Below are 19,176 nucleotides of genomic sequence, written 5' to 3'. Positions count from 1 at the left end.
GTCTGTGCACAGAGGGCTGGCGGGGCTGTGCAGTCCCATCCATAGCGAGCAGAGCCATGCCCAGCCTCATCCCTCAGGGTCCGTGCCCAGGGTCTCTGGAGGGGCCCACGCACGCTGGTCTGTGCTGTCCTGCGCTGCCCTGGAGTCTCTGCGCGGGGTCCTCTCGTACGGTCCGTCCGGGGCCGTGTGTACGGTGGTCCCATCAGGCAGGCAGGGTCACGGGGTGCCTCAGCCCCAGCGGGACCGGACCCTCACCGAAGCTTCCCACGGCTCCCCGAGCCCGCCGGGGCCGCGGCCGCCTGCCCGCGCCGTTCCCCGGGGCCGCCCCTCCGGATCTGGGCGGGGAGCGCCGGCCCTGCCACCCCCTCCGGCCCCTCCGGCCCCGGCCCGGCCCGGCCCCGGCCCATCCCGTCGCAGCCGCATGGGGCCCCCCGGGCCGGCCTGACCCCTCTCCGAAGCCCCTCTGCCCCCGGAGACGGGCCCTGCCGAGGAGCCGCGACGGGACCCCCCGGCTGCCCGTTCCCGGCCGGGACCTCCGGAGCTCGGAGAGACCCCCCCGGGCCCCGTCCCCAGGGGCAGCGGACCCCTGGAATCTCCCCGGGACTGCCCCGGCCGGACTCCTCCGACAGCCGGCGAGACCCCCCGACTCATCCCATTGCTGGAGCGGATACGCCGGCCCCCTCCGAGACCCTTCCCCGGGGCCAGGGACCTCCGAGGGCACGCGGTTCCCTCCCCGGGCCGCAGGAGCCGGCACCCCTGGGGACCCACCAGCTGTCCCCGCCGGGGCCGAGGACGCCTGGAGCCCCCCACGAAGGCCCCGGTCCCCCGGCCCGCATCCCCGCTCCCGGGCTGGCCCCAGGCCGCAGAGGATCCCGTTCCCAGGGCTGGGGGCAGCCGGGCTGCCCAGCGCCCCCCGGCTGAGTCGACTCCGAGCCGGCGGGGCAGCCGTGGGGTGTCGCGGAGCCCCGGGGGGGCTGCGGGACCCGGCGTCTCCTCAGCTCCATGGCGGCCAAGTGGTTCAAGGAGTTCCCATCCAACCTGAAGACGGTTTCAGAGAAGGCTCGGCCGGGAAGCGGGAGCCTCGGGAAGAGCCGCAAGAATTCAACCGCTGAGCTGGGGGGCTGCCGGGCGGCTGGGGGTGGCAAGGAAGGGGGCAGCCGGCTGTCACGGGACAACCTGCAGGGTCTACTCCAGGCCGCCACCGGGAAGATGCGGAAGAATTCTCGAGTGGAGGGAGGCACACCGGAGGGACCCTCCAAAACCTACATCAACCGCCTCATCAAGGTGGAGGCTTCCGAGAAGAACGGGAAGGGACACCCCGGACCCCTGCCTGCCGGCCTGCCTGCCCCCGAGCAGGACAAGGGGAAGCCCCCCAAGACAGAGACGGTAAGGCAGGGACTGGGAGCCGGGGGCAGAGGGGAGATGTGGGGAGCGCGAAGCGCTGGCGGCTTTAACTGCTTTGGTCTCCGACTCATTAGCCTGGCTGACTTCATCCTTTTATCCTGCCCGGCTGCACTGCCTTTAAATTCCTTCAAAGCTGCCTTCATCCCAGCTGCCCTTCATCACCCATTCGGGGGTGGGGGGGTCGTCGGGCATCCTCATCATAGCCAGCCTGACCCCGGAGCTCATCTGCTGGTTAAACAAAGGCTGATGTAAAGCTTTTCTGGGAAGCTGGTCTTTCACCCCTGCACAGCCTTGGGAGGACTGGGAGCCAGTCGGCAGGATTGCTGTCACCCAGAAGAGTCCCAGAGCTCCCCCCAGGCTCCTCACCATCACTGAGGGGCGTAGGAATGGTCTGGACTGCCCCCACCCGAAGGTGCCACTGGGTGCATCTGGGGTTGTGGCACGGCTCCATTTGCCCCAGATAAGCTGCCGTCCTTCCCTGGGGACCCCAGTGTGCCTATTCCTTGCCTGGCTCTCCTGCCGGGGTCCCCACGGCCCCCTGAAGCCAGAAATGCCTGTTCTCTGCCCAGGTCATCATCCTGGAGGATTACGCAGACCCTTACGATGCCAAACGGACCAAGGGGCAGCGGGATGCTGAGCGCCTGGGGGAGAACGACGGGTACATGGAGCCCTACGATGCCCAGCAGATGATCACAGGTATGTGCCACGTTGAGCCATGCCACAGCAGCACAGCTGGCACCACTCCCCAGGCGGGAGTCTGTGGCTGCCCTTGGAGCCACCCGGCGCAGGAGGCTCCGGGAACAGGAAAGCCGCTTGCCGCTTCCTGCGGCTGCGCAGGGCCAGATAAGGAGCGGGAGCAAGGCCGGACACTGACCCGTGCTGGCCGGCCCCTCAGCCATGTCCGTGACCTGCTGCCATCACCCGACGGGCACATGTGGCCACTGCAAAGCCCTCGATGCCCCCCAGTCATCCCTGGGTACCACCCCCCAAGAGTTCCCAGTGGACGTGCCCCCCAGCCAGCGACACCCCGGCTGGCGTGGCGACCGTCCAGCTGGCCACAACAACAGGAACTGACTGGGCCGGAAGCTGGAAATAAAAGATTTGCTGCTGATTTTTTTTTCCGTGCGGGGCAGCCCAGGCTGTTCGGCGAGGACTGGCGCCGTGGGGAGAAGCAGGGGGCTGGGAGGGGCGAGCCCCTGGGGCGGCCTCCCGCACAGCTGAGCTCCAGCTTGGGGTGTAGCATCCTGCTGCCATGGAGCCCAGCTGGCCCCACTGGCGTGGGGCTGTGCCTGTGGCGCCAGCAGCCCCAGGGCTGGACAGCAGAGCAGGCGCCATGAGGATGGGCCCCTTCCTGCTCCAGCTCCTCCCGAGCTGGCTCCCAGCGGGGCGTTGCCGGCATGGAGTCCCCAGCACATCCCTCACCGAGGACTGGTAGTGGGACTGAGGGGTCTCAGGGGACACACAGATCCATCCCTGACCCACCATCCCTCTTCCCCACAGAAATCCGTCGTCGTGGCTCCAAGGATCCCCTGGTCAAAGCCATCCTTCTGCTGGACGGCCCTGGAGAGCCTGGGGAGGGGGGTGCCAAGTTGGATCTTGCCAAGAGGCTGGGGGGCAAGGAGGTGGCGGGGAAGGGGCCACAGCTCTATGACACCCCTTATGAGCCTGGGGAGGGGGTGGCCGGGGGGACCCCAGAGCGCAGGGTGAGGGCTGGTGATGGGCGCCTGCCTGAGAATGACGAGCGCCCGGCGGGGGAGTATGAGCAGCCCTGGGAGTGGAAGAAGGAGCAGATTGTCAAAGCACTGTCAGGTAGGGGACAGGGACAGGATGGGAGTGAGGATGGGGGGAAGGGACTGACGTGGGATGGGAATGGGGGTGGCAACAGGGACAGGGATGGGGGCAGCCTTTCTAGCAGGGCTTGTCACAAGAGGACAAGGTGCAATGGGTTTTAACTATAAGGGACACTTTAGATATAAGAATTTTCTTGGGCTGAGGGTGGCAAGGCACTGGCACAGGTTGCTCAGAGAGGTGGTGCCTGCCAGGTCAGGTTGGATGGGGTTCTGAACAACCTGATGTAATTGAAGATGTCCCTTCTCATGGTGGGGTGTTGGACCAGATGGGCTCAGACACATGGTGGGAGAAGGACTGGCAATGGGGGAGGTGCTGGGGACGGGGATGGAGATAGGGATGGGGATCAAAAGTGGAGGTGGGGCTTTGGGGGCTCACATCTTGTCCCTCCCAGTCCAGTTTGAGGGCTCGGAGCGTCCTAAGGAGGAGACGCTGCGGCAGCATCTCCGCCAGAAGAGCTGGACCCCCAAGATGCTGAAGCCGGCGGGCACCGAGCACAGCGAGGGGGAGCGGGTGGACCCCGCCCTGGCCCTGGAGAAACAGCCGTGAGTAGCGAGGCCGATCCACGCGTGGGGAACGGGGCGAGGAGGGATGGGGTGCCCGATGTTTGGCACGGCTCACGGCCCTCCCTGCGCCCCGCAGCTGGTTCCACGGGGCCATCACGCGGGCTGAGGCCGAGAGCCGGCTGCAGCCGTGCCGGGAGGCCGGCTACCTGGTGCGCACCAGCGAGACGGGCAGCGGCAAGTACTCCATCGCGCTCAAGTGAGTGTCGGGGTGGCCACAGAACTGGGGGGTCCCGGGGGTTCCCACCCTGGGGAGATCGGGTGAATCCCCACTCTGGGGCGCTGCTTCGGCGGGAGCTCCCCCGGGTTGTTCACGCCAAAAACCCCGATGGGGAGGAAGCACCCCGATCCCGAGGGATGGCACCCCCCGAGCCGCGGGGGGACCCAGGCATCCTGGTGCGAAGCTGGGGCGGAGGGGGGGTACGGCGTGTCCCCCTCCCCGGCACATTGTCGGGAGCGCCAGCGGCGTTTCCTTCCTGAGGAAGTGCAGCCCCTGGAGCCGAAACAATCAGAGCGGGACGGGAACAAACAGGGGTGGATACGGCCGCGGGGCAGGCGGGCGCCGGGGGGCTGGCGGCAGCACTGATGCCTGCTGGCCGCCCAGGACCAGCCAGGGCTGCGTCCACATCATCGTGGCCCAGACCAAGGACAACAAGTACACGCTCAGCCAGGCCAGCGGCGTCTTCGCCAGCATCCCTGAAGTCGTGCACTACTACTCCACTGAGAAGCTGCCCTTCAAGGGGGCTGAGCACATGGCCCTGCTGCACCCCGTCCACTGCAAGCTGCATTAGCGTCGGCCGGTGCCGCCCCCGAGTGGTCTGCGACCCCCACCCCTGTGGCATGAGACAGCGATGGGGGCACGTACCACAGGAAGGGTCCAGTGAGAGAACCCCTGTCATGTCTCCAGTCCTGAAGGGACCCCACTCCTGGACTCCAGCAGGGCTGGATTTGTCCCTTTTGCTGGGACAAGTCCTGACCACCCTGTGCCAGAACCGACTTGTCACGGGGCTGCCCACGTGCCCGAGCTGGGGGCACGCAGTGACTGGGATGTGTAATGATCTAGTAAAATAAACTTGTTGGCTGAGAGGGAGCAGTGGTTCTGGGGGTCTGGGATGGGCCTCGTGCTGGCAATCACCAGTTTTGGGGGCCAGGGGTACTGGGGCTCCCCCAAAAGCACATCTGCATCCTGCCGGGCTTTTTATAGCAGGGGCCCAGCAGAAGGGAAGAGGAACACTGTCTCCAGGGTGCCTGAGCACCCTCTTCCCTCGACCTGTGGTTTCCTGCCCGGGTGCAGCTGCAGCTCCCAGGGGTGTTGCACAACCCAGCACGGGGTGGGCAGTGCACGACAGAGGAGGCACGGCTGGGGGTGCAGGGCAGGGGGCTGTGGCAGGAAGGTGTGCACAGCACAGGGGGTACGGCCTGGGAGGCACCAGTGAACCACGGAGCACAGCCTGGGGTACATGGTGGGGGGCATAGTTGGAGTACAGCAAGGGAGGGGGTGAATGAAGTGGGGGTGCAACCCCCACTGGAGTCAGTGCCAAGCAATGGGGGGGCTGCAGCGACCCCTCTGCTACCCCACTCCTCCCAGCAGCCACTCCAGTATAAATCCAAAGCATTTATTTGAGCCACATTGTCCTGTTTCTCCAACATATGCTTTAAAAAGGAGCAGAGGTATGGGGCTGATCCAGCCAGGCCCTCCCTCCCCGACCCCCGTGGCACTGTAGGGATCAGACCCTTCCCTGTGGGACCCCAGACCCGGTCCTGGGCCAGCTCCCAAGCTCTGGTGCAGCCATGCTTCCAGTGCTGTCACTCCTGGCCATCCCAGCTTGGCCATGGTGTTGAAGGTGCCCCCAGGACCCCGTTTGAGTTTTTCCCAGCTGCTTCCCCATGGGGGATGGCATTGATTCTCCTCCTCAGAGGCTTGTCCCAGCCACAGAGCCACCAGGTAGTGGGGGTGAGAACTGCTCCCATAGCTACATCAAAGCTCTGGGACCCCCCCCATCCAACCCCCAGACACCTGCCAGCGTATTCAGCCCCTGGCTACTGCCCTGAGGAGGAATAATCTGCCTGAGTTGTGTGGAGCATTCCAGGGGCTGAGGGGGCAGGGTGTGAGAGCAGAGGGGTATCACTGAGTGTGGGTGGGGGTAAGCTTAGAGGGACCAGCATGTGCTGCCCCTCGCCCTCTGGCTTGGTCGTCTCCTGCCCACTTGTCCACCACATCTGCCTGTACCTGCAGGGGAGAAGAGCAGCTCCAGGTTAGGGAGGGGGCAGACACAAGCCCCCTGGACCAGCCCCCCTGACACTCACCTCACCACAATGCCAACAAACAGGGCGATGCCAAGGAGCAGACTGCCCCCGGTGACCAGGAAGGCATAGGGGGATGCCACAGGCTGGGTGCTGGATTCCATGACAGACCCTGACAGAGAGAGAATGGGAGGGCTTATTGTGAGGCTAAGGGACCTGGGTGTCCCTGCCTCCCAGCCCCAGCCCAGGAATCCTTCCTCACCACGAGCACCATTAGTATCATCCTCCCCGAAGAGGTTGGGGGGCAGTGTCACCCCATAGGTGCCATCCTCTGTGGGGACCTGCAAAAGGTGGGGGGGCACAATGGGACAGGTCAGCCCTCACGCTCTGGTGTCCCCGTGTCTCACATGGGGACAGGAGACCCCTTGAGGAGTGTGTGATGCTCAGACCATTGTTACCTGTGAGCTGAAAGGCTCCATTTCAGAGGTGAGGTCCCAAGGGTCTGCAGAGTGAGGGATGAGTATCAGACTGGGAGAGCCCATGCTGAGCCCCCAGTCTCAGAGCCCCACGTTCCCCTCCTACCTGTCCAGGGGGTACCCACGGCCTCCTGGCTCCACTCGCTCCACGTGCCATGGCCGAACTCATCCTTCGCCCTGACCTGCACCACGTGCCTCGTCCCGCGCCACGCGTCACGGATGTCGAGCCAAGTTGTTGTCACCTGATCCACCTGGAGGGGACACAGTGCTGGGGACAGTCTGGCCAGGGACAAGCAGCATGCCAGCAGGCGGGGTCTCACCTCCATGAAGGTCGGGGCAGGCTCGGGGCGGTAGCGGACCTGGAAGCGGAGCCAGTAGAAACGGGGGTCCCAGGAGGGGGGGTAGGACCAGTTCACCCGCAGCCGCTGCGGCGCCTTCTCCAGAGCCTCCACCGTGACATTGACCGGGGGGTCTGGCTTCACTGCCGGGGAAGAGGGGGCTCAGGGCCTCGCACTGCACCCTCGGCCACCCCAGCTCCCAGCAACGGGCAGCACTCACGGACACCGCTGAGGGTGATGATCTTGTCTTTGCCGGCCGAGCCACCGGCGCTGTTGCTGACGCACGTGGACACCACCAGGGGTTTGGTATCATCAGTGCCAGGTGGCACCTTCAGCCGGCAAACGAACTTCCGTGCCTTGGAGAAGTAGCGGCACCGCTGCTCTGTGGCATTCTCAGCCGCAAACCTGCGAGGTCACAGCTCAGGAGGGGCTGCAGCATGCTCTAGGCATAGGGCAGCCGTGGGGGACATGTCCTATGCTGTGGGGTCCCCAGCAGTGTCGGAAAAAGGGTCTGGGGGAGGGATACATTCTGTGCCATGGGGTCCCAGGCAGCACTGGGCAATGGGGCCATAGGGAAGGAACACATCCTGCGCTGTGGACTCCCAGCTACCCGTAGCTGCTAGGGAAGGGGTCTGCAGGGAGGCAAGCAGCCTGAGCCATGGGGTCCCAGATGGCACCAGGGAAAGGGTCCATGGATAGGGACATGTTCTGTCCTATTGGGGTCCCAGCCCATGGTGGATGCAGTGACAGCACTCACCTCCGCTTCACCCAGAGCGTCGCCCGTGTCCCTGGGGATGGCTTCTTCTGCTGTGGCCACTCACACAGGACATCCTTGTCGTGGCTCCGCCGGTAGCAGAAGACCTGGGGAGTTTCAGGGGGCTCTGCAAGGCAGGGAGGTGCTGGGGGACAGGGGCCATCACAGGCAATGCTGCGAGGGACATTCCCACCCCAGCGTGGACCCACCTGCCACCAGCAGCCGCAGGGAGCGCAGCAGGTGGCTCCCCACGGAGCAGCTGTAGTGCCCAGAGTCCTCGTAGCGCAGCCGCCGCAGGAGCAGCGTGTTTCCCTCTGCCAGCTGTCGTCCCCAGCTCCCCTCTGCCCCCTGCTCCTCCACCTGCCACAACACCGTGGCATTTGCAGGCACCTCGTCCTGGCAGGTCAACGTGATGTTGGCTCCCAGGTGGCCCAACACCGTGTCCCGCGGCAGTCCTGGAGGAACAAGAGGGGACCAGGCGATGAAGATGAGACCCCAGGCCCGATGGGTGGCCCTGGAGATGGAAGGCACCCGATCATCTGCTCTCCATGTCCGGTGACTGCTGGGGGTCAGGGCACTGAGCTGGAGAGTGGCAGTGGCTCCTCACGGTGTGGAGGGGTCTGCTGGCAGGGAGCACAGCTCAGGGAAGGTGGCACACTGGGACCGGTGGTCCCGGGAGTCCCTGGGTGGGGGTCACTCCAGTGCCAGAGGGGTTAAGCGACTGCGCTGGCCGGCAGCCCGGGTGAGGCCTGGGCAGCGCTCCCGGCTCCCTCCAAAGGTCAGCGGCCAGCGTGAACTTGCTGTTCCCTTCGGCTCCTGCTGCTGGGAACGCAGGCAGCACCCACCAGAAGCCGGGACACAGCACCAAGACACAGCACCCGGGACGGGACACAGCACCGGGACACAGCACCGGGACACAGTGCCCGGGACACAACACCGGGACACAGCACCCGGCCCCCAGGGGTGCCGTACCACCACCCGCCCCCCTCCCCGGGCCCGGCTGAGCCCCCCTGGGGCAGGCACGGAGCCGCATGTGTCCCCTCGCCGAGCCCGGACCCACGAGGCCCAGGTACGGGCAGAGGCTCAGGGCCACCGCCGCTCCCGCCCTGCCCGGTGCCGGCCGCACTCACCGGCGGGGCCGCAGGGCCGCCCGGCGGCGAGGTGGAGGAAGAAGCGGAGAGGGAGGAGAAGGAGAAGCGGCCCCGGCGGCCGCGCCATGCGCCCGGTCCCGGGTAGGAAAACATCGGCGGCGGCCGCGGTTGTGAAAGCGGGCGGGGGCGGGGCGGCACGTGCGCCCGGGCCGGGCGGGCCGACACCGCCCCCTCCCCGCCGCTCTGCCCCGCGTACAGGACACGGCAGGATCTGCTCGGATTATTTTCTTTTTTTTTAATAAATAAAAAAAAAAGCTGTTTTGGGTTGTTGGTTTGTTGTTGTTTTGGTTTTTTTTCCCCTCAAGAACCATAAAATGATACCATCCCGCCAGACAGAAACCTGCCATAGCCCACCTCTATCCGCGGCCCCTCCACCAAAACAACCCTAAAACCCCCCAAATCCCCTCCAGCCCTCGCCAACACCCGTCTTAACAAGCTCCTCTTTGGTATCGCGTCCCTGGGATCCCAACAGGCCCAGAGACTCCCCAGGGTCCCCCATTGTCCACCTGCACTTCAGCAGCGCTCAGTCCCTCAGGAGCTGGAGAGGAGGATCAAGGAGGAAGCAGAGGCCGAGCGTTGCGCAAGACCACGCGTGGGAGTGAATCACGGCAGCCGCCAAACCCCAGCCTCCCTGTGGCACAGAACACTTCCCCTTTCCGAGCCAGCACCCACCGTCCTGGGGAACTGAGGCAGGGGGACAAGGAGGGTGACCTTCCTCCCCCCCTCTCCCTGTACCCAGCCAAGAAATGAGTCGCTCTGCAAACTCAGAGGTTTTTTCCCTTGGCTTTTTTGTTTGTTTGTTTTGGTTGCTTTTTTTTTTTTTTTAAGGGGGGGGGTATTTTTTTCCTTTTTTTTTGTTTATATAAAAAAAAGACACGTGGGTGAAGGCCATGGAGAGGCCACAGTCCTCCCACAGCCCTGCACCTCTGGTACGATACATTCATGTGGGATGGGGCGTCTGCACTCAGTGGAATTGAATACTGATGGAGGAGTGAGCGGGGGGGGGGGGGGGGGCGAAGTAGGATACCCCCTCGGGGGGGGGGGCTGATATGATGACATCCATCCATCCATCCATCCATCCATCCATCCATCCATCCACCCATCCACCCATCCATCCATCCATCCATCCATCCATCCACCCTCCCCGGGTGTATTTTTTGGCTAGAAAGCGACAGTCCAGACTCCTCCAAACCTCAGCACTGGCCCCCACATCACCTCTGCTCCTACCATGGGACCCGGCTGACAAGGGGCTTTGCCCTCCCCAGGGCCGGGGCAGAGGAGGGGAGCCCCCAGCTGCAGAGGAGGGGATGTGACCCCCTCCAGCCTCACACCCTGAGAGTCTTGTCGGCTGCGCCACCGGGGCTGCCGGCACTGCTGCCCTCGCAGCCCTTCTTCTTCCGCAGGGTGTCAATCCAGCTGGCGCTGGGGCGGGGAGCAAAGCTGGAGAGCGCCAAGGAGCTAAGCCGCATGTTCTTGCCAGACATGATGAGCTCCCCAAAACCCTCCTGGTGGGAGAAGGCGTAGCCAGAGCGGCGTGAGCCCGCACGCCCTGCGTGCCGCATGCACCGGTGCTGCGTCTTCTGCTTCTTCCGTACCAGCTGAGTGTAGCGCACCTGGGGACACAGGGCAGGGTCAGGGCCCGGGGAACCACCTCTCCTCAGGGCTGGGGCCCTGTGACTGCTCCTGCAGCCATGGGCTCTCACCGTATCAGAGAGCTCGGGTTTCAGGTCCAGCTTAAGGAAGCGAAAGGCCACAACGGGCACGATACAGACTACGGCGGTGAGGGCGATGGTCAGCCAGACCGTGGGCTGGGCCAGCGTGTTCTGCGCGTTACCTGGGGGAAAGAATGAACCCGCTGAGGGCTAGGCCAAGGCAGCACCCTGCTGGGGTGGGGAGCACAGGGCACACAGGGACTCACCCACAAAGCGGAACTGATTGGGGAACATCCGGAAGAGGCCGTCGCTGTGCATGGTGAAGAGGATGGCGAAGTAGGCGGCCAGGCTGCCCCAGATGAAGAAGTGGTTGATGGCTGTCCAGAATCCTGTGTCTAACCCGATCTAGTGGGGGGAATGCAGGAAGAGACAGGGCTCAGGGAATGCCTGAGGTGCCCCGAGGGTCTGGGGCCGAGTAGCCACATCCCCACCTGCACACTGACAACAATCACGAGGGAGGTGGCGACAGTGACGGCAAAGGACTGGTAGTCGGCCAGCTGGGCACCGTCATCACGGGTGGCATCAGCGAAGACACCGTAGGGGATGAAAAACATGAGGATGGAGGTGTAGATGCCCTGGGCAATGCAGATGAAGAACTCCCGCTTGTTGAAGAGCAGGTTCAGCTGCCCAGGCTCGTAGAGTTTGGGGTACTCCATGCTCCGCTGCTCTGGCACATCCTGGGGGCATGGGCACCTCCCTTTAGCCCAGGGCAGGAGCAGGCTCCACCACAGCCCATGGAATGACAAGGACAGCCCAACTCAGGCACCCAGGCAGCCCTTCGTCCCACAGGGTGGGTACAGACTCCTCACTACCTCCCACCATACCTGGTCAAAGACACCCATGGCGAGCACAGGCAGCGACGTGTAGACAATGTTGTACAGCGTGATGAAGTACTGGTCATACACTGTCTGTGTGGAATAGAGCACTCAGCAGGGCACGAGACCTGCCCGCCCTGTGTCCCAGCCAGCCCCCGAGTCCCTGTGCCCACAGCTGCAGGGACAGGAGAGCTGTCTCCAGCCCCCCAGGACTGCCCACCCTGACCACAGGCTCCTCACACACTGCACGCTGGATGCCAGGCTGTGTCCTGGCTCAGGATGAGTCCCCACAGGGAGTCCATGGACCTGAACACACTTCAGAGCCGAGGAGCCCTGCAGGAAAACCCTCCCCAGCTCCCAGTGAGAAAAGCCACCAACCCACCTGTGCTGAGAAGCCACAGAAGAAGCCAAACCAGAAGTGGACCATGGTGAAAGCGAAGTTCTTATAGAAGAAGTAGCAAAGAAACTTGCACATGCGCAGGTAGGACCAGCGCCCATGCACCAGGAGCAGGCGCTGGAGGAACTTGAACTGGGAGAAGGAGTAGTCGGAGGCCAGCACGGCCTGGATGCCTTCCTGCCCACTGATGCCCACCCCAATGTGGGCAGCTGTGGAGGGAAGGAGAGAAACATAGAGAGGGCTGCCAGGAGCACAGGGGACGAGAGCAGCACCCCCAGCACAGGCACTTTGTTCCTGTGGGGCACAGAAGGGTGAGGACAGAAGTTCCCACGGGCCCCAGGATGGTGCACGGGGGTGGCCTGTCTTCTCCTGTGGTCCCCCAGATCCCAGGCCTTACTCTTGATCATGCTGACATCGTTGGCCCCATCCCCAATGGCCAAAGTGACGGCTTTCTTGTACTTCTTCACCAGCTCCACCACCTGGGCTTTCTGCAGGGGTGTGACACGGCAGCAGATAACAGCCTTGCAGGCACACGCTGTCTCCAGGAATTCCACCTCCATGTCTGCCTCCAGTGCATGGGCCTGCAAGGAGAGCAAGGGACAGCTGGGATCATGGTACACAGTCAGGCACAGGGCCTCGTCCTGCCTGGCACTCCCAGGGCCCTACCAGGCTGTGCCCGTTGATGACCAGGGCATATTCGCCTGCAATGGCTTCCAGCACAGAGGTAAGCTTGGAGGAGAGTTTCTCCTGGTAGGAGAAGCCATTGCACACAGAACGTGATGCATCCATCATCTTCTCCCGGGCTTTCCTGAGGGGAGAGAGGGCACAGGGTTTCATCTCAGGGCTCTTCCATAGCTCTAGCTCCCCCAGCTGCAGCTGTGCCCCACGCTGGCACTGGTTCTGTGACCTCTGCCCTCCAACCCTCACCTTAGCTCCTCTCGCACCTCCAGCACAGTGTGGCCTGTGACCACAAACACCTCTGTCATGTCATCTGTCAGCATCTTGCAGGAGTAGCCGATGTTCACAGCTGTTTCTGAGGACAGAAAATCAAGGGCTGAGCCAGAGTCCATTCAGGAGAGAGCAGTAGGGATCCCAGGCAGGTGGAATCCAGCCCAAAAATATTCTCATCTCCAGCCACGACCTCAGCCACGCCTCACCCTGCTTGTCCCCTGTCAGCACCCAGATCTTGATGTTGGCCAGCGTCAGGATGGCAATGGTTTCGGGGACCCCCTGCTGCAGTTTGTCCTCGATGGCTGTGGCTCCAAGCAGCTTGGGGACCCAAACGGGTGGGAGGTCAGCAGGGGCTGCCCCCAGCCACCACCAGCCTCAGCCTCCAGCCCACCTACCATCATATCATGCTCCACCTCATCGTAGAGCCGAGCCAGCTGATCCTCACGGGCCTCAGGGGCACTGCCAGCTCGATGCAGCCGCTCGGACCAGTCCTTGTAGTAGCTCTCCTCCAGGTCTTTGTAAGCCAGCACCAGCGTCCGCAGCCCCTCGCCAGCGTACTCCTGCAAGCAGTCAGAGCTGGGTGTGCTGGAGACCCTGATGGTGTCCCCAGACCCCAGCAGTGCTCCTAGGACAGGGCACAAGCCCAGCTCAGGCTCCTGGGCAGCCACTCTTTCCTCCCCACGCTGCCTGCAGGACCCTGCCCTACGCACATTGAGGTGGTCGGTGGTGACGCTGGTCAGGTCCTGGTTGAGGGGGTGCAGCCGCTCCAGCAGGATGGTGTCAGCACCTTTGCAGTACAGGCGGATCTTGCCCTCAGGGCTGCGGACTGCAGGGAGGAAGGGAAAAGATGCCTGGCTCAGGGGTGCAGGAGCAGGTCCCGCTCTGACCCCCAGCCACCAACCTGCTGATGCCTCCACAGTCACATCCCCACAGCGTTGGACTGGTCCCCCAGCACACACAATGAGCCCACGTGGCCCTCCCAGCCCCCGTGCCGTGCCCAGGACCGCACCGATGACAGACATGCGCTTGCGGATGTTGTTGAAGTCCAGGATGGCCAGCAGCTGGTAGGTGACGGCCTGACCCAGCTCCTGCACTGTGATGGTCTTGGGCGTGCGCGACCGGAACACAAAGCCAAAGTTTCTGGCAGCCGTGACCAGCGCTCCCTCATCTGGGGACTGTGCCTTGTACAACAGCTCCCCTGTGGACAGCATGGGGGTCAGTGACAGTGACAGTGTCTTGTGACCCACAGGGACAGATCCTGCCCCACGCCTACCTTCACTCTTCTCCTCGGACATGACGGTGTGACAGAGCGAGAGCAGGCGGAAGAACTCGTGCACGTGGAGGTCTCCCAGCTTGACAGCTTCCAGCAGGCTGGGGTCCCAGAACTGGAACCGTGGGTCCGCCAGTGGGTTGAAGGAGAAGTCTACTGGCTCTGGCCTCTGCAGGGGCAAAATTTGGGTTACCCCCCATGGCACTTAGCATGGGCAGGCACCACACTGAGAGCACCCTTACCTCTCCCAGCTCTGCCTTGTGACCCAGCATGTCCTGCACATCACCTGCAAAACAGGGTATGGAGTTAACTATGACAGAGACCCAACACCAACACCACGGCAGCTGCTGCTGCCCCACAATGCTCTCGCTAAGCCCCCCTGTCCCCTGACTGCCCCAAACGCAGGTGGGGAGCCCCAGCCTGGCTCTGGTATCTGGTGCTCACCATAGCTGTGCCCGTTCACAGAGCACTTGCTGAAGACCATGATATTCTGGGTGAGGGTGCCAGTCTTGTCAGAGAAGATGTACTCCACCTGCCCCAGCTCCTCGTTGAGGGTGGTGGTGCGGGCTTCGGCCGGCGTCCGGCGCTTGGCACAGTACATCTTCTTGTCCCAGTTGATGAAGTAGCTGTGCCCAAGCCGGATCACCTCAACGCTGCAGGGAGGATGGCTGGGTGTCACTGGGGCAGGGCAGCATGCTCTGCTGAGCCAGCGACAGGCAGACACATGCCCACCCCAGACCCTCAGTGCCCTGGGCACTCCAGCACCCCCGGTGCCCCCCACAGCTTTCTAGCTCCCACACCCTTCCCAGGGGCTGGCCTGCAACCCATTCCTGCTGACAGCCACCGCTAAGCCAGGGCTGGGGACCAAGGCAAGGCACCCAGAGGGAAGCCCATGGGGCTCCCCAGGCATCTCACACACCTACAAACCCTGAACCCCTCCCAAGCCCACAGGGCAGACAGCAATGAGTGGGAGGGGTGGAGGTGACACATTCTTACCTCGGGGCTAAGGGTGACAGAACCCATGCTGGGGAACGAAAAGAGAGAGAAATTAAAAGAGAGAGAGAAGGGGACAGTGCAGGAGCCTGGGAGCTGCAGGAGGGCAGAGCAAAATAGCCAGCGTGCAGCCAGGGCAGGGAGAGACGAGCAGCCAGACACACACAGCCGGGGGGGCTCTGAGGGACCTGTGGGGTCCTCAGGTCTTGGGGTGTCCCTGAAGGCAGACATGGCCTGTCACCAAGAGATCAGCCCACACCCACCCACAGAACACACTGTTCTGCCTGTGGATTTCCATCCCTGTCTCCCCTCCCCAGAGGGCACCCCTAATTTCTCATACACCCCCTGCCCAGCCCCTCTGCCCCCTGCCCTACCTCACATAGAGCGAGATGGGCACCACAGTGTTGAGGATGATGATGTAGGACCAGAAGGAGAGGAAGCCAGAGAAGAAGGCACTGTGCACCCCCTCGTCCCAGGGCAAGTAGATCTGGAAGCAGACGCCCACCTCGTGCTCCCAGATGGCATTGCCAATGGCCAGGATCACTCCCATGCATACCAGGAACCCAAAGATCTGGGGACACGACAGTACATCAGAGCCCTGACTGGGTCAGAGCCAGGGCTCCCAGGATCTCCCTGCTGCATACCCAGAGCACCAGCGTGTTCATCAGCCGGTCGATGCTTGTCCGCTTAAATTTGGTCCGGCCGCTGTTCTGCATCAGTTTTGTGTCAGGTCCTGGGGAGCAGGAAGGCATCAGGAGGTGTCTTTCCCTCCCCTGTGTGCAGCACAGCAGCAGCTGCTGCCTCAGCCCACCTGCAAAGATGACGAGGCCAAAGCACCACTCAGTGTTGCGCAGGACGCAGCCCCGCAGCAGCATGTTCTGGTTGCTCAGGGGGTACTTGTTCTCCTTCCAGTACAGTGTCCCACCAAACTTGTCCAGCTTGTTGTTGGGGGGTTCACAGATTACCTCACCTGGGTGCACAGTATGGCTCAGTTGGGACTTGCCTTCTCCATAGGGCCAGCTCCATCCCAGTGCTCCCAGCACCATCCCTGGCTCCCCAGAGATCCGCTTGGAGCCAGAATGACAGTGCCACGTGGCTGGTCCTTGTCTACCAAGGGTGACAGAGGAATGAAGGTGGGGGCTGCCCCGTGGCAGAGGGCTGGGCACAGGCACTCACCATCAAAGCGAGCCAGCTGGCTGGTGTCCCCCAGCTCCGCGGTGACGGGGATGGCCTGGCGCACCTTCATGTTGGTCTCTCTGCAGGCAGGAAGGCACCACATGTGGGTTAGAGACAGCCTGGCAGGGAGAGCCTTTGCAAGGCCTGCCCAGCAGCTCCTGCCATGCCTGCAGCCCACTCTCACTCCCAGCTCTTGCCCTCCCTGGCCCCCAAGGCAAGGAGGGACACCTACCCATCCAGCTCTGCAGTCTCTATGTAGCATAACCCATGGGGTTCACTGCTGGAGAGGAGGAGGAGGTCAGCCTGCTGGGAGAGATTTGTGAAGGGTTGTGCCAACACTGGGGCTCCCTCATGCCTTCCTCATGGAAGCCCCTGGCCCTTGGATGTCCTTGGAACTCCCTGGAGCATCTGCAAAGGCCATCCCTAACCCCACGTGTCCTTTGCACCTGAGCCTAGCCACCATTGTTCCAAGTGCCCAGATCCTCAGAGTTCAAAACATGGCTCCACTATGGCCCCAACTCTCCAACCTAAATGCAACTTCCAGGTTGGAAGTCCCTAATGTCCCCACCCTGGGCAGTGGCAGAGGAGCACAAAACGAAGTGGGAGTGGCACCACACCCTTCCATGGTCCCTGTGTGCCAGCCACCCTGCTGGAACCATACTTGTCTCAGGGCTGCACTCACCGCCACAAACTGGTTGTTCTCCAACTTGATGATGTCTCCAACACGGACGTTCATCCACTGCTCCTGCCGAAGGCTGTAGAAGGGACAGCAAACTGTAGTCAGGCAGGAGCCTGCTCTGCCCACTGCCACGTCCCACAGGTCCCTGGCTCCCTGTGCACTGCTCTGTGCCCGTGACACTCACACTCCACCGATCAGGACCTGAGACTGCCGGTTGTTCACCTGGTTGTCACTTTTATGGCGGAACTGGGAGCAAGGGGAAGAGACAGCAGTGTCAGCCTCTTGGGGATGGGGTCCTGTGCTCCCCCCCACCTCAAATGCCATGGCCCTGGACACTGCACCCCTGCACAGCATCCCAACCCCCTGCCCAGTGGGCAGAGAGGCGCAGGGGGAACCACTCACATAGTCATCGGTGGCATCTTTGACAGCTGTGATGGTTAAGACAAGAACCAAAGGCACGATGGTGGTAAACCAGGAGAGTGAAGAGATCTGAGGAATCAGCTGGGGACAGGGAACAAGAAATTACACAGGAACGAGCCAGCCCCAGGCCCATACTGTCCCTGCTGGAGGGTGCCAAACCTCCCCACTTCCAAAGTATGGCACTACTTGGAGCCCTCCCATATGTCCAGGCAGGGAAGGACTGCACTCACCTGCAGGATGAGGAGGAAGAGGAAATAGGTGTTGGCCACTTCCTGGAACTGCTCGAAGAGGTTGACAGGCAGGAAGGTGACAATGTTGTACTTGGAGGTCTTGATGCAGTTGCTCTAGGGACAGCATGGGGCAAGAAAGGGGTTTACAGGCTGCCGAGGCCCCATAGCCCCCCAAGATGGGATCACTCTGGAGGGCCGGGGCTGTGGCTCACCATGTTCTTTTGCCATGGTAAGGGTAAAACTCACGGGAGGTCAGGCTCCCGCTCCTGTGCTACCTCTGGCAGCTTCCTTGGGAAGCCAATTCCTCAGGCTCAGTCACCAGCCGGTACCCTGGGACCAGCCTCCTCCAGCAGCAGCACCTGGCCCCCACAAGGGTGACCTCAACCCAGACCCCCTTCTCCCCTCTCTGCAGCCAGCTCTGGAGCAGCCAAGGATAACCTCCAACGTGGGGGAAGGTCAAGATGAGCACTGCCCTCCCCTGGCACCTTCAGAAGCTGCCCCATGATCCACACTGGGATGCGGGACCAGGCTGGGATCTGGGCGGAGCCGGAAGGTTCTGGACCTTGGCCAAGGATGGGCGGGCTGAATCCTCCACATGGAGTGCACTGTGCCCGGACAGCCCCAGCTATATTGGCATTCATGTCATCCGCACCACTTTTTCAGGAACAAACATCTATTTTGTAGTTATAATGCCTCCCCCACTCCTCACCCCCCCACCGAGGTGTGGGTGATTCAGACCCCAGCCCCACAGACCTGCCCGAGGACCCCGGGAAGGGGTTCAGCCCCCCCTCACTCACTGCGTACTGGAACTTCTCGTTGTACTCCCGCGCGTTGGCTCGCACTCGACGCTCCTCCTCTACAACACAGCGCCGTGTCACCCCCATGCACCCTGACACCCCCTGTATCTGCAGCCACACAGCCCCAGGACCCTGAACCCTGACACTCCAATCTCCTCTCCATCCTGAGAGCCAGAATCCCAGAAGGCAGGGAACAGGGAGTCTCCCCAGCTGTGTCATGTGGTCCTGTGCTCCCCCATGCCAGGACCTGTACCCCTGCACACCTTGAACCCCAACCTTGCTTAACTGCACCTCCACTCCCAAATTCTGCATCCCCAGATGCCCCCAAGCCTGCACTGCGAGACCCCCAGCTCTACTTACCTGTACTCCCAGAGCCCCAGATTCTGCATCTCCCTGCTCCCCCAGCTCGGCACCCCGAGGTCACCGGACCCTTCCAGCCCAGATACTGCATCCCCAGAGGACACCTCTGCTCCCTCAGCCTTGCTTTGCTGCATTCCTGGATCCCCAGTCCAGCACACCCAACCCCCCGAGGTCCGCACTCCCAGCCCCGCTTAGCTGCAGCCACGGCCCCATTTCTGCTCCCCCGCCGCACCCATCCCGCACCACCCGCCCCGCCGGGATCGCAGACCCGCTGCCACCTCTCGGACATCTCCCGGGGCACGGCCCGAGCTGCCGCTGCCGCCCGGCCCTCCCGCCCCACCGCGTTACTGGGGCAACGGCCGCACCGGGGCCCGAGCGGGACGGACCCACCCGGGCTGCAGCCGGGCCTCTCCCGGGCCCCCGCGGCCCCGCTTACCCGGGGCTCGGCGGGCCGCGCACCGCTCCATGTCCCGCGGCCCCGCAGCCCATGGGGAGCGGGCGGGCGGCCGGGCCGGGCCGGGGCCGCTGCCTCTGCCGCCGCCTCAGCTCCCCATGGCCGCGGCGGCGCCGGTCGGCGGCGGAAGTGAGGTGGGGGGCG

General features: G+C 63.2%; 3 protein-coding genes across 10 annotated transcripts; 1 reads left to right on the top strand and 2 right to left on the bottom strand.

The window, feature by feature from the left end:
- Positions 1-446: 446 nt before the first annotated feature.
- Positions 447-4,897, top strand: SHE (Src homology 2 domain containing E). Of its 2 annotated transcripts, none has more exons than XM_041397274.1 (6): positions 447-1,386; positions 1,974-2,100; positions 2,905-3,213; positions 3,647-3,797; positions 3,895-4,014; positions 4,487-4,897. In XM_041397274.1, exons 1-6 carry the CDS (start codon positions 1,003-1,005, stop codon positions 4,884-4,886), a joined length of 1,491 nt encoding a protein of 496 aa, XP_041253208.1. In that variant the 5' UTR covers positions 447-1,002; the 3' UTR covers positions 4,887-4,897. The 2 variants fall into 2 exon arrangements, with proteins under 2 accessions (XP_041253208.1, XP_041253209.1); XM_041397275.1 differs by having other exon boundaries at positions 4,420-4,897.
- Positions 4,898-5,417: 520 nt separating this feature from the next.
- IL6R (interleukin 6 receptor) lies at positions 5,418-9,022 on the bottom strand. 4 transcript variants are annotated; one of them, XM_041397278.1, is made up of 10 exons: positions 8,758-9,022; positions 7,837-8,082; positions 7,631-7,772; positions 7,094-7,278; positions 6,895-7,016; positions 6,642-6,786; positions 6,518-6,561; positions 6,322-6,400; positions 6,123-6,231; positions 5,418-6,045 (listed from the first exon to the last, which is right to left on the bottom strand). In XM_041397278.1, exons 1-10 carry the CDS (start codon positions 8,843-8,845, stop codon positions 5,856-5,858), a joined length of 1,350 nt encoding a protein of 449 aa, XP_041253212.1. In that variant the 5' UTR covers positions 8,846-9,022; the 3' UTR covers positions 5,418-5,855. The 4 variants fall into 4 exon arrangements, with proteins under 4 accessions (XP_041253212.1, XP_041253210.1, XP_041253211.1 ...); XM_041397276.1 differs by having other exon boundaries at positions 6,856-7,016; positions 8,758-9,018; XM_041397277.1 differs by having other exon boundaries at positions 6,856-7,016; positions 7,631-7,754; positions 8,758-9,012.
- Positions 9,023-9,835: 813 nt separating this feature from the next.
- Positions 9,836-19,148, bottom strand: ATP8B2 (ATPase phospholipid transporting 8B2). Of its 4 annotated transcripts, none has more exons than XM_041397333.1 (27): positions 19,015-19,148; positions 18,219-18,277; positions 17,422-17,535; positions 17,174-17,272; positions 16,956-17,017; positions 16,775-16,847; positions 16,325-16,395; positions 16,093-16,172; positions 15,728-15,886; positions 15,561-15,649; positions 15,291-15,487; positions 14,368-14,576; positions 14,166-14,209; positions 13,927-14,092; positions 13,663-13,851; positions 13,364-13,479; positions 13,049-13,213; positions 12,860-12,971; positions 12,630-12,735; positions 12,369-12,510; positions 12,100-12,283; positions 11,688-11,911; positions 11,315-11,398; positions 10,922-11,167; positions 10,697-10,835; positions 10,482-10,612; positions 9,836-10,391 (listed from the first exon to the last, which is right to left on the bottom strand). In XM_041397333.1, the coding sequence occupies exons 1-27, from the start codon at positions 19,043-19,045 to the stop codon at positions 10,104-10,106; spliced, it is 3,579 nt and encodes a 1,192-aa protein (XP_041253267.1). In that variant the 5' UTR covers positions 19,046-19,148; the 3' UTR covers positions 9,836-10,103. The 4 variants fall into 4 exon arrangements, with proteins under 4 accessions (XP_041253267.1, XP_041253270.1, XP_041253268.1 ...); XM_041397336.1 differs by having other exon boundaries at positions 10,922-10,987; XM_041397334.1 differs by having other exon boundaries at positions 13,067-13,213.
- Between the last annotated feature and the right edge of the window lie 28 nt (positions 19,149-19,176).

This window comes from Onychostruthus taczanowskii, unplaced genomic scaffold, assembly GCF_017590055.1.
Source record: "Onychostruthus taczanowskii isolate IOZ18803 unplaced genomic scaffold, ASM1759005v1 scaffold138, whole genome shotgun sequence".
Classification (NCBI taxonomy): domain Eukaryota; kingdom Metazoa; phylum Chordata; class Aves; order Passeriformes; family Passeridae; genus Onychostruthus; species Onychostruthus taczanowskii.
Note: the sequence above shows the minus strand (reverse complement) of the source record. Positions and strands in the feature narration are given on the sequence as shown.

What these genes read in the sequence shown, in the direction of transcription:
- SHE (XM_041397274.1), top strand. Translation starts at nt 1,003, where the DNA reads ATGGCGGCCAAGTGGTTCAAGGAGTTCCCATCCAACCTGAAGACGGTT. An exon ending in AGCCCCCCAAGACAGAGACG is followed by an intron (nt 1,387 to 1,973) that starts GTAAGGCAGGGA and finishes TTCTCTGCCCAG; the next exon opens with GTCATCATCCTGGAGGATTA. An exon ending in AAGTACTCCATCGCGCTCAA is followed by an intron (nt 4,015 to 4,486) that starts GTGAGTGTCGGG and finishes ACGCTCAGCCAG; the next exon opens with GCCAGCGGCGTCTTCGCCAG.
- IL6R (XM_041397276.1), bottom strand. Translation starts at nt 8,845, where the DNA reads ATGGCGCGGCCGCCGGGGCCGCTTCTCCTTCTCCTCCCTCTCCGCTTC. An exon ending in GCGGCCCTGCGGCCCCGCCG is followed by an intron (nt 8,083 to 8,757) that starts GTGAGTGCGGCC and finishes TTGTTCCTCCAG; the next exon opens with GACTGCCGCGGGACACGGTG. An exon ending in CTGCCCCGACCTTCATGGAG is followed by an intron (nt 6,787 to 6,855) that starts GTGAGACCCCGC and finishes TGTCCCCTCCAG; the next exon opens with GTGGATCAGGTGACAACAAC.
- ATP8B2 (XM_041397333.1), bottom strand. Translation starts at nt 19,045, where the DNA reads ATGGAGCGGTGCGCGGCCCGCCGAGCCCCGG. An exon ending in GAGGTGCGAGAGGAGCTAAG is followed by an intron (nt 12,511 to 12,629) that starts GTGAGGGTTGGA and finishes CTCTCCCCTCAG; the next exon opens with GAAAGCCCGGGAGAAGATGA. An exon ending in TCTGTGGCTTCTCAGCACAG is followed by an intron (nt 11,399 to 11,687) that starts GTGGGTTGGTGG and finishes TATTCCACACAG; the next exon opens with ACAGTGTATGACCAGTACTT.